Raw genomic sequence first — 12,755 nt, 5'->3', positions numbered from 1 at the left:
GAACAGGCCCGTAGCCAGGAAATTCCAAAAAGGGGGGGGGGGGGTGTATTTGGACTCAAAAACTCGACTTTAACAGTCACAATTCGAATAGAACGTTGACTTTAACAGTGCTTATTTATTTTCAAGGGAGGGGGTTATTTTTCTGTTTTTTCGGACGAATTCCACGACCCCCCTGGCTACAGGTTTGTTGAAGAAAAAGGCATATCAGACATTAAAAAAAGTAATACATAATAAAATATCTCATTTTATTTGGTGACCAAATTTTGTTGTTGTTTATTCAGATAAAACCGACCATTCTTTGCTATCGTTGTCCTTGTTTGTGATTACATGTATTTATTCGATGTTACCCATTAACACATCACCGTCATGTTGCTTGACAATCTCAAAGTTACTTTAAAAATATATATATCCTAAAATCGTTTATTTCTTTCTTTACTGATAAAAATGTACTGGGGATCTCCGATCCCTGACGTTTTTACTGTTCTGTTGTCATTCTAGAAATCCTTTACTTTACTTGACGTACTCCTGCTCCCCAAAAATCACAGTTACAGTTCTGAAAAAACCAACCACATTTACATTAATCATTTAAATGGAATACTTACATGTATGTATACGTACTGTTGTTTCTCATTTGGTCCTTTTTCGTTTATGGCATAGTGCATTGTCAGTCTGTGTTTGACTTATATATTGTGAAGAAGATATATAGCATTTTCCCCCGCCACAATCTGAATGTAATTGTCCTAAATCAGGATCCTGTAATTTGTAGTCCGAGATTACTCTGACGTCCGACGGCTGTTTTGCCAGACAAGCTTGGCCCATTGGGCGTCAGAGCTTGTCCCATATCAAAAAGTGGATATTTGCCCACCCAAAATAGATGCGCTGCCTCCTCGCTTCTGGAGCCGACTGAGGGCCTTGGAATTATACAAATCAGGCTTCAATCTCTTCGTTTTTCATTTATCTCTCCATTTATGTAAGTTTGACCTACCTGCCAACCCTATATTTTCTGATAATTTGACAGTTTTCACAGTGACCTACGATTTTTGCATCTTCCCTTTCATTTTCAAAGATTATCACGTGACCACGAGAAAACAGTGCAAACGACCATAATGTAACACCTCGTTCATTTACGATGCAAGTTACCTATCCTATTACTATGCATGACATCATGAAATCCTTTGATGCCAAGAAGCAAATTGATTTAACCATACTGGACTTTAGTAAGGCATTTGACACTGTGCCTCATCGAAAACTACTACACAAATTAAATAACTATGGAATTGATGGTAATACAAATGCATGGATTAAATCATTCCTAATGCAACGCCAACAGCGAGTTATCGTTGAAGGAGAATTTTCTTCATCTTGTTCCGTCGACTCAGGGGTGCCCCAAGGAACTGTCCTCGGTCCCCTTCTTTTTCTATGTCATATTAATGACTTGCCGCTATGTGTAAAATCACAAGTACGTCTGTTTGCCGACGACTGCCTCCTGTATAATACCATCGAGACACCACAGGACCAACTCCAAATACAGAAAGATCTAGATTCACTTGACAACTGGGCAAAGGACTGGGGTATGCGTTTTAATGCCAGTAAATGCTATGTCATGTCAATTCACCGTAGCAGGTCCCCGCTCACATACAGTTATACACTAAGTAACCACATATTAGAGCAGGTCAATGAAAATCCATACTTAGGTGTAATTATTAGCGATAATTTGAAATGGTCATCACACATAAACAAATTCTGCAACAAAGCCAATTCTACACTTGGATTCATCAGACGGAACCTTAAACATTGCAACAAACATTTTAAGGAAACTGCCTACATCTCGCTAGTTCGATCAGTCTTAGATTACTCAGGTACTGTATGGGACCCATACCTACAAAAAGACATAAATCGCATAGAGAACATACAAAGAAGAGCAGCTAGATTTGTTTTCAAAGACTATAGACGTACTAGTAGTGTCACCTCCATGATGAAAGACCTTGGTTGGCAACCTCTTGTGGAACGAAGACGAGAACAACGACTGGTACTACTGTATAAAATAGTGAACGACCTGGTAGCCATCCCCACTGAACATCACATAGAATTTAATACTAGGCCATCCAGAACTTCTAACGTCAAACAAATAAAACTTTTATCAGCAAATACTGACATTTACAAACATTCTTTTTTTCCACAAACTATTATTGATTGGAACTTACTACCAAATGCTGCCGTGAACTGTAAAACTGTGGAAAGTTTTAAGGCAGTTATATCGCGCGACTAGACATCAGTGGCGCACACACATTTCCTGGATAAGTTTTACTCAGTATTTTGAGTTCATTTCCAGTACTATACAGATACAGATACAGACCTAAATGTCCGAGAGCTTCCGATTGTTATAGTGGTCGGAACTTAATGCTAATTACCGATCTCCTGTAAAGGAGGTAAAAACACGTGGTTGCTTCTAAGGGTGCTATAAACAGTTTCGTATAAAAAACTAGGGTTTCGTATAAAAAACTAGGGGTTATTCCCCAACTAAAAATAGACTTGGAGGGAAGTCCCTTTTTATCAACATAATTGGTAAAAAAGTATCATGTTTTTTATATTTGATTGTAAAAATAAGTTAATTAGCTTCAATTAAAACAGGTTGTATGATTAAAATAATTTTTAAAAATTAGATTAAATACACATGTTTTAAGGGGAGACAAACTGTAAACATCCTGTTTTTTTGGCAGTGAAAAGTGCAAAACTTATTTGCACCCAATGTAGCTCTTTTCGGAGCAGGCGAACGTAGCCTGAAGCATAAATTTTTAGAAAGACCAGGTAAAAACCTATGAAATTCATACAGTTTTGAATATGAAAAATGTGCATGTATCATGTCTGCATGGGTGTGCACATGGCCTGATTTCATGTTTTTTATGCATAGATTAGGCAATGTTTTTCCCATTTTCTCTGGATAAAACTTTTTGGTACTATTAAAAGTACAATTTATTTTTATTTCATCATAAACTAGAGAAAATTCTGATTCTAATGATATCTAGTTTTATACAAGTATCTTCATTAACATTAACACCACTAAGGGTCAATTATAGATGGTCCCTCAAAATATGACGTCATAGGAAAAAACTGTTGATTGCACCCTAAAAGATAAACATCGATCACCTATAAAGGAGGTAAAAAAATATAAATATTTGCATATTTGAGTCTCGAGGCCACGAACTTTCTCGTAACTTGACGTCCATTTGAAAGTGAAAGTCAAAATGCATAAATCGATTGGTCTCTGTGAAAACTGTTAAAATATAGAAAAATAAAGGTTGGCAGGTAGGTGAAACTTACATAAATGGAGAGATAAATGAAAAACGAAGAGATTGAAGCCCGATTTATATAATTCCAAGGCCCTCAGTCGGCTCCAGAAGCAAGGAGGCAGCGCATCTATTTTGGGTGGGCAAATATCCACTTTTTGATATGGGACAAGCTCTGACGTCCCACGGCCCAAGCTTGTCTGGCAAAACAGCCGTCGGACGTCAGAGTAATCTCGGACTAGTAATTTGGTGCATGGTTGTTGTTTGCTGCCGTTTAAGGAAGCTCGCTTGTCAGGTTTTGGAATTTTGGTCAGATTTTCGAATTCTTGTGGTTTTATCCATTTGAATGCCTTAACAAATTTTGCCCGGTGATTCCCATTTTTTCTTTTTATAATTCTTTTACATGTATAATGATAAGCTGTCTGTTAAAGTCTTATATAATTTCTATTATTTTCTAATAGTTTTAATTTGAGGACTAAAACTGGTCAATGATAAAGCTAAGAAAAGTCAAGAGAGAACATTTTCCCGCCAAAATTTCGATGTCATATATCTCGAAAACAAGCACGGTGACCTATATATTTTTTGGGCTCTTTTGATTCCTTTATATATGCTAGTGTTTTGAAAAGTTAATTATTTTGAAACTGAGAAGCCAACTCCCTAAAATTTTCATTAGCTGTCAAAATAATTAAAACGAAACTTAATCGAAAAATTCAAATATTAAAAAAATGATTCAGTTATCTTTTAATAGCTTAACCAATTGACAATATGCTCATATACTAAACGTATTATTGTTTGGTCCCTCGCTGAATATGTTTGATATACATTCCAATTCTTGGGTAACTTATCTATCGGTAGCTATTTCTGTTGAATCAATTTGCAATGATGATGCTAATCTATCTTGCTCTAGTTCTGAACATGCATGAAATATTTGCTACTGGACGTTAGGCAACTAACAATAATCAATTTATATATAATATTGTTCTTAAATAATATTAATTACTGTTGAATACACTTGACTCACTCAGAAACTGTTTCTCTATGTTAAAAGCTGGCGTATTACTGATTATCTATATGGTATGGAAGGCAGCACTCAGGTGGCTCTTCTTTTACCAGCATTCTATGGCAGCCATCTCCACCTTCTATTTTGGGTGGAAAATTCAAATTCTTACAGCCATCCTTTCCTAATACTTTACCATGAGATTCCAGTCCATATGTGCTTGGGAATGTTTCGTTACTGCATGATTCCTGATATTCTGTCTTTATATACTTCTTTCGAATACACGTGTGAGTTTGTAGTTCAGACAATGAAACAAAACTTTCTCCACAATATTGACATGAAGGAAGGTCAAAATCTACTGTTCCCCACTGCGGTTCATCAATAATGCTTAGTTTCAAATAAATACAGTTCGGGTGGTGAATATATTTGTCTAACCCTTGTTGTGCGATATAATGTATTTTTAGATGTTCATTCGACTCCAAAAACAAACGTCTAACCTTGTCCTGATGTCTGCTAAAAATATGACTATACAATAAATCATCTGTGTTGAATTTCCTTTCACAAAATTCACACGACTGACATGGTATAGCCATTGTGTTATTATTGCCATCAATGGTACTGCCATCCTGATAGTTGTAATTGCTTGTAGACATATTAGTATGACTGTTTGAAGAAGTACCACCAGACGACATTCTCATGTGCTCCTTAATCTTCAGTTTTATAATTTTAAAATCATTAATGTGATCTGCATGCTCAATTCTTATATGTACGTATAACGTTCCTAGGTTATTGACTTTTTTGTCACAATAATAACATTGTAATAAACTTTCAGTATGAGTCTCCTGTATATGATTTTTCACTTTTAATAAAGAGGTAAATTGAATTCCACAATAGTGACAAGACATCATTCTGTTGTTATCGGCTTTGTTTTTCCTTTTCGGTATGTCCTTATGATATTTGTCAATGTGTTTAATCAATCCGCATTCAGATGTGTACTTTGTATTACAATAACTACAAGTTACTAGTGGGACATGAGTCCATCTTATATGCCAGTCTTTTCCAGCTATAGTGGCAAACATTTCACCACAATGGCAACAAGGGTATTGTAGCGCCAATTCCATTTTAGAATCTAGGACTAATCGTTTAAGTTCATTACCATGATTGATCAACACGTGCCCATACAAATCATCTTTATTCTCAAATATGTTTCGACAAATATCACAGTACGAACATGTACATGTGTAAACATGGTTGTCGTTGGTAAAAACACCATTTTCAAGGACAGATGTATCAAAACAAATATCTAAGCTAGGAGTTTGAATTTCATCTTCTTTTTCTTGGTATGTTTTTGTATCGTCCATTTTCATTGATAAATTTGTTCTCAGATTTCTCTTGTCCTACAAAGGTATTTGATAAAGGTAAATTGTTGAACAACCTGATGTACTTATATTACACGAACATAGCTACTGCGCTGCTGTACCGAGTACAGTTGGTCAATACGATGAACAATCATTTGGGGTACACACAAATTGGGTAAGAGTTAAAAACCACTTTTTCTTTTTTTATATAAACATAAGACCCCTTTCACATTTAAAAAAAACTTATATCATACTGCTTATGTTAGTTAATGAATGACTATTTGATATACACCCAGCAGCAAATATTACATGCAAAGTTAGGACGATATAACATTCAAATATGATATGAATATTAAAATTGCTTATTTGAAATTTGAAAATTTATTATTTAAAGTGGTAGGCTGACACGCCAAGTCATATTTTATCATGCAAAATCGGTAAAGATCCGAGATTTCGCCCTATACAGGCATATCATTGGGTGTTTCGAGCCGACAAATCTCTTCTCTTTAATTAAAGCATGTCAGCGAAAAAGTAGCAAATATTAATTTCAAACATTTTTTTTCATATGCGGCCGTTCTTTTCCCAAATAGATTACATCATATTAATTGCACTAAGTCTCCGACACCTTGTCGCCGGCTAGTCCTTTATAAATACTGTTCTAAAAATTCTAAAAATTTAATTTCCTCCACACGACTCGGGCTACAGTTAATACAGTGAACAAAAAATGCAATCGACGATTTTTTTTGTTGATTTTTTAAAAAACACTTCAAATATTCTATATTTCTGTCGATGAAAGCTGGATCGAAAAAATATACTACACGTGAATGGACTACCCTTACAACGCCTTTTAATCATCAGGTCATACTGGAACAATAAAGGAGACGTAGTTTTTCATAGCTGTTCGGCAAGTAGTGTATCATTTAAACAGTTTATGCCTATAAATATGTTTACATCGACTTCATTGTACCTGGGAAGGTCATACTATACATATCCTTATTTTCATAGCGAAGATATAATAGCTAGGTCGTTTGAGCTTGATGCCACGCGCATAGTTATATTATATAATTGACCATTTAATCATATGTACCCAAAATCAACGAACCGTAATTAAACGTAAATATGCATGTAATGCAGTGGTTGTCGTTTTTTTTTATGTGTTACATATTTGTTTTTCGTTCATTTTTTAAAATAAATAAGGCCGTTAGTTTTCTCGTTTGAATTGTTTTACTTTTTTATTTTGTGGCCTTTTATAGCCGACTATGCGGTATATATATGGGCTTTGCTCATTGTTGAAGGCCGTACAGTAACCTATAATTGTTAATTTCTGTGTCATTTTGGTCTCTTGAGTTGTGGAGAGTTGTCTAATTTGCAATCATACCATGCACATCTTCTTTTTTATATTTTAATATAAGATATTATAAAAAGAAGACAAAAACAAGGTTCATTTTTATATAAAATCTTGCAAAATTATGACCCTTGTTTGGCACACGACCTATCACCCAAAAATTCGTAGTGAACCCCCGGGGTGTTACTACCGTTATTTTGGGGGCCTTTACCAGCTTGCTGTTTGGTGTTAGCCAAGGCTCGTGTTGAAGGCCGTACTCTGACATACAACTATTTAAAAAGTAAACTTGGATTGAGAAAAGTTTGTATCATTGGCACTCAATGGTCATATCACATCCCCTTATTTATAGTATATACACGACTACAGTGTACAGGGCAAGCACTAGTCCCAATAATTTTGACGTCTGGCATGGCAAAGGCGTCTCAGATAAAAAAAAAAATAAAAAAAATAGCCTTACCAGACGTCATGATTATTTGGACTAGGCCAGCACAGCCACGGGTTTTCTACTTTGATCCACAGAGGTCTATAGCTGGAACCGTTCATTCAGTACAAAGAAAGGATATTCCATTGTCCCTCTTTTTCAAAGATAAAAAGTAAATGTGTATTAGAAATTGAGTACTTGGCACACTGACACAGGTATGCATGTCTATGTTTTGTGCGTTATGCCTACCGTTTAGGATGGATCTGCTGTTAATACCGGATGTTGTTCTGGTTGTCAAGAGAAATTTCAAAAATGTTATCCAAAGGACACGTCAGGTTTTCGCGGAAATTAACAACTGTCAACAGCAACAGGTGCGTGCCGGTATATTAGCGAGGGTATGGATCGGGGTCCTTCATTTCTGTTTTCTTTCACTTGTTTTTGTTGTTGCTATGTATCTCGTATTTAGCTGAATTTTGGTTCCAAATGACCTTATATCGCCTCCGTATAACCCTTTGACGTTAAGCAATAATCTTTTTTTTTTATTGTGACGTCAAATTTGTTGAATTGTTATGTCAAAGTTTACGGGAATCTGTGTGATTGTACGTAATGGCGGACGCATACAAGTGTGTCAAGTGTAAATACGTCTTTACATTTTTTTTGTCCATTATTATCTATAAAAAAGAAGATGCAGTATTTCTCTATTTTGTAAACCTCGGAGGCTACATACATAACGTGTTACACACCCTTTTGGACGATCTTATGATCTTACAAATGGATTATATTGAAATTTTGCGTGTTTGAGTATGAACAACTGAATATGGATATTGCAAAAATATATATATATAGTCTAGACCCTTAACCATTTTATTTATCCTTTTTTAGTGTAAACACAATCGTAAATATTAATAGCACGTCAATGTACATAAGAACCGATTTTCAATGACGTCATTTTATATGCCGATTGGCTTTACAAATGTCTTTCGAGCGCCAAAACAATTTGTGTCATGTATTGCAAATTATTTAACAATTTTAGTATTTTCTATAAAAAAAAATGTACAAGAACTTGGTTGAGTTCAATATCGTACCTGCTATATACGTAGCGGCTACGCAGCTGCTATCATTATATATATGTAGCAACTAGTCTATAGCTACACGTTCAATAGTCAAATAAAAAAAGATGTAGTATGATTGCAATGAGACAACTATCCATAAAAGACCAAATGGCACAGACATTGAAAACTGTAGGTCACCGGCCTTCAACAATGAGCAAAGCCCATACCGCATAGTCAGCTATAGAAGGCGCCGATAAGACAATGTAAAACAATTCAAACGAGAAAACTAACGGCCTTATTTATGTAAAAAAAAAATGAACGAAAAACAAATATGTAACACATAAACAAACAACAACTGAATTACAGGCTCCTGACTTGGGACAGCACATACATAAATAATGTGGCGGGGTTAAACATGTTAGCGGGTTCCCAATCCTCCCCCTAAATTGGGGCAGTGGTATAACAGTATAACATAAGAACGAACTATAAAAATCAGTTGAAAAAGGCTTAAATCATCAGATGGACAAAAATACAAGTGGACGTGGCCGGGTACTTATACATCCCGACACAAAAAGTCACAACGAACAGATCATGCATCTAAGACTAGTCTACTTAGCACTACGTAGCTGCTACGATATTGAACTCAACCCTTATCGCGAAGAATACGAAATTTCCGTGTTTTTTTTTTTATATTAAAAGTATAGTTAAATCATCAGCATGGACTACATGTTTAATTAACTGCATATTTTATACAACCATATCGAATTCAATTCTAACTCCCTATGTATTCACAATATTATAAAACGATAATTTAAATGACAATTAGGCCTACAGTACATATCATTTGAAATTATTTAACAAGTCTGCTTCATCAGCAATTGTTCATGTCAGAAATTGCTAATTTCCAACTAGTGAATTGCTTGTCGTTTTGATATAGTATAACAAAGAATTGTACGAATAATGAATACTATAGAGGGGAAGTTAAATTAAGGAAGGTTGGAAGTTATTTAATGCACTAGTATTCCTATACCTACATTTGTACTAAACTGGTCTGCTGTATAGACTCGAACCGAAGGTCAGTGTAGCGATGAGGGTCCGGTTTACAATTTGTACCATCATCTAAATCATTATAATCATTTAAATCAAGGATCGCTGAGTTATGGAACGCCGTAGCTGCCTTATGTGTACTAGCTTGTTTTTAGATACGCTTATACTTTTCAATATATGCACATAGTTTTTCTATATATGCACATACTTTTTCTCTATATGCACATAGTTTACTTTATATGCACATAGTTTACTTTATATGCACATAGTTTTTCTATATAAGCACATAGTTTTTCTATATATGCACATAGTTTTACTATATATGCACATACTTTTTTATCTATACGCACATACTTGTTCTCTATATGCACATAGTTTACTTTATATGCACATAGTTTTTCTCTATACTAAAAACTGCAAATTTTGTTTTGAAAGCAGACTTATTATATCAGGAGTTATAGCTTCCCGTTCAAAACTTTCGTAAACTTCTTGCAATCCCACTTTCCTTAAAACAGTCAGCATCAGTGGCTCTGCCATTTTATTTACCATTACGGTACCCAGGATTCCTTCAATCAGGAATTATGTCTTTAATCATGCTAAAACAACAACAACAACAATGTTTTACTTTAAATCACATGTAATTTTAATGATTTTGTTAATGTTAATTATTTGCCGAAATGATATCCAAAGACTTTAAATAGTCATCAATACCAAAGTTCTCGCCTGTTCGATTCAATTCATTATTTAGGATCTCCCTACATTGTTCATTTATAAGATTTAAGGGTTGAAATATTGGCCTTTTACCATCTCTGGTAGCTTCATTGTTCTGTTCTCCAACTCCTAATTCTGGTAATTCCGTCTCATTCATTTGCATGCCAACTGGGTTCTGAACTTGCCCTGAGCCCAAGTAAACAAGTACACATAAGGCAGCTACGGCGTTCCATACTGAGTTATTTAAACAATTTTAAAATGTCATGATTACACATAAATTCACTTTTTTAAATCATTAAGTGATTTGATGTTTCTTTTTACATTTGAGGTAATAACATGAACATCTTGTTTCATTGATATAATCAGAGACAGATGCACATGTATCTGCTACAAATGTATGATGACATAAAGATCATTTCTTGCACTATTTTTTCGGGAGATTTTATTTCTGAAATATTTTACTTTTTTTACTAAGTTTATTTTCATTGTACACATAATATATAACGGCGTGGGAAGTTTCAATGATGAAACATCATCTTTTGTGAATATTACAATTTAAAAATTCCATAGCTTCAAAAGAATATTGGAAACCAATTCAATTTAATAATTTAAAGGAAGCTGACCAAATGGACAATAACACATCATCTTAAGTTAAAATGAACCTGACAGCAGAATTTCCTTACGGAACTACATATATGGGCAAGTGCACGTACCACTTTCAAACGTTACCTTGTTGGTGGTCTGTTTTTCAAAAAGCTATTTGGATTTCGTCGAAACATGACAAAATTGAAAAATAAAATCGAAAACACGAGCATGTCCGCTGGGTTGTAATAAGCAATCCGCCTATATAAATTTTATGATAGGACAAACAACCGAAGGCCACCAATAGGTCTTCAATGTAGCGAAAAACTCCCGCACCCGTAGGCGTCCCTCGGCTGGCCATTAAAACATATATATAGTACAGTGATAAAGTACGTCATACTAAACTCCGAATTATACACAAGAAACTAAAATTAAAAATCATACAAGACCAACAAAGGCCAGAGGCTCCTGACTTGGGACAGGCGCAAAATTGCGGCGGGGTTAAACATGTTTATGAGATCTTAACCCTCCCGTAAGACAGCATATATATATAAATCTGTTGTAGAATTGTCACTGACTCAGACGTACTTATATGAAACCAACCTCGAAACAACTAAAGATGCTGTTACCGTATGAGGAGATATACTGTACCTACATTGCACAGGCATGCCTAAATCCACATCTGTTTAAATCGAATAACGGATATTTTTGGCGATACTTACCAATTCAAGAACACTTATAATGTTGACTGTGACTAGTACAACACATTTCAGATCATTTCAGATCTTGATTAAGAAAAAAATGTTTTTCATGTGTTTTCCTGAGAATATAGAAATTGAGAAAATTCTCAGAGTCAGGCTGAGGAAAACAAATGTTGTAAGTTCTCTGCGGTCAAAATACTATCAGATAGCTAGACTTCTGTAAATATCTCGACTCTAAATTGGAAATATTCAAACTTCATTGACACAATAACAGACATTAGAGAAAACCTGGGGACACTCTTGAGACACGACATATATACTAACAACCCGCTACTCTCTGATACCAGGCAATGCATTTTTTCGGGAACGTGACAGTGAACGAGATGGCAAACATTAATTTCATATAGATTGCTATACTGCAACAAGTGTATAAACGACATTTTTCCACTCGAGGCAGTTAAATTTTTAAAGAGCAAGGCTTGCCGAGCCGTTTTTAAATAATTAAAATTTAACTGTCGGGAGTGGTAAAATATCGTAGTACACGAGTTACAGTGTCGGAATCTGTTTCTCTAAAGATTTTTTTTTTTAAGATTTTCATAGAGTTAATTGTGTCATGATGCACAAGGCATGTCGCAGAAACCAAGAAATGTTGACGTCATGATCAAATTTCGACTAATTATTTGCCGAGAACAGATATTTCACTAGTGAGGAGAAAATAATATATTTCTCACACCGCTCAAGAAATTTGTAAGTAGCTAAACAAAAAAATAGAGAAGTAGGATTAATCAGTTTGTTACTTTTAAAAATACAGTCTTTAGGTCTTCTTGTAATCTCAGTACGTCTTTATGAAATCTCAGTGTGTAATTTTTAATTCTCAGAATGTGTTTTTAAGTTTGATCTGAATGAATTCACTTTAATGCGGGTGCCGGCAAAATAGCCATTTCCATTTCCCCGGCTTTAATTAAGATACTTTAACCAAAGCCGACAAAATAGCCAATGGCCTTTTTTGTTCATGAGAGCCAGTATCCAACAGCTACATAAGGCTAACTATAGTTTCCTGCATCCTATTTGGCAATTACTTTAGTACTTACTAGTTATAAATTATCCTGATATAAACTGAAGGTTCCATACATTTTTTGTATAAGTTTACAACCTGGATAGTCAAATTTAATGTAATCAAATCAAATCATGTCTATCAAATACACGAATAAGAGCACTTTCCATTTATGGGCCGAGATTGTATGTACCGAGTTT

The 12,755-nt window shown here is 34.8% G+C and overlaps 1 protein-coding gene across 3 annotated transcripts; it reads right to left on the bottom strand.

Annotated features, from left to right (window-relative positions):
* Positions 1-231: 231 nt before the first annotated feature.
* Positions 232-12,750, bottom strand: LOC134685589 (zinc finger protein 521-like). Of its 3 annotated transcripts, none has more exons than XM_063545416.1 (3): positions 12,593-12,750; positions 4,309-5,681; positions 232-553 (listed from the first exon to the last, which is right to left on the bottom strand). In XM_063545416.1, the coding sequence occupies exon 2, from the start codon at positions 5,649-5,651 to the stop codon at positions 4,344-4,346; it is 1,308 nt and encodes a 435-aa protein (XP_063401486.1). In that variant the 5' UTR covers positions 5,652-5,681; positions 12,593-12,750; the 3' UTR covers positions 232-553; positions 4,309-4,343. The 3 variants fall into 3 exon arrangements, with proteins under 3 accessions (XP_063401486.1, XP_063401484.1, XP_063401485.1); XM_063545414.1 differs by lacking the exon at positions 12,593-12,750 and adding an exon at positions 7,658-7,775; XM_063545415.1 differs by lacking the exon at positions 12,593-12,750 and adding an exon at positions 7,445-7,633.
* Between the last annotated feature and the right edge of the window lie 5 nt (positions 12,751-12,755).

The sequence above is a fragment of the Mytilus trossulus genome, chromosome 9 (genome assembly GCF_036588685.1).
Source record: "Mytilus trossulus isolate FHL-02 chromosome 9, PNRI_Mtr1.1.1.hap1, whole genome shotgun sequence".
NCBI lineage: Eukaryota > Metazoa > Mollusca > Bivalvia > Mytilida > Mytilidae > Mytilus > Mytilus trossulus.
Note: the sequence above shows the minus strand (reverse complement) of the source record. Positions and strands in the feature narration are given on the sequence as shown.

Coding starts and splice junctions, on each gene's coding strand:
- LOC134685589 (XM_063545416.1), bottom strand. CDS start 5,651: ATGAAAATGGACGATACAAAAACATACCAAGAAAAAGAAGATGAAATT.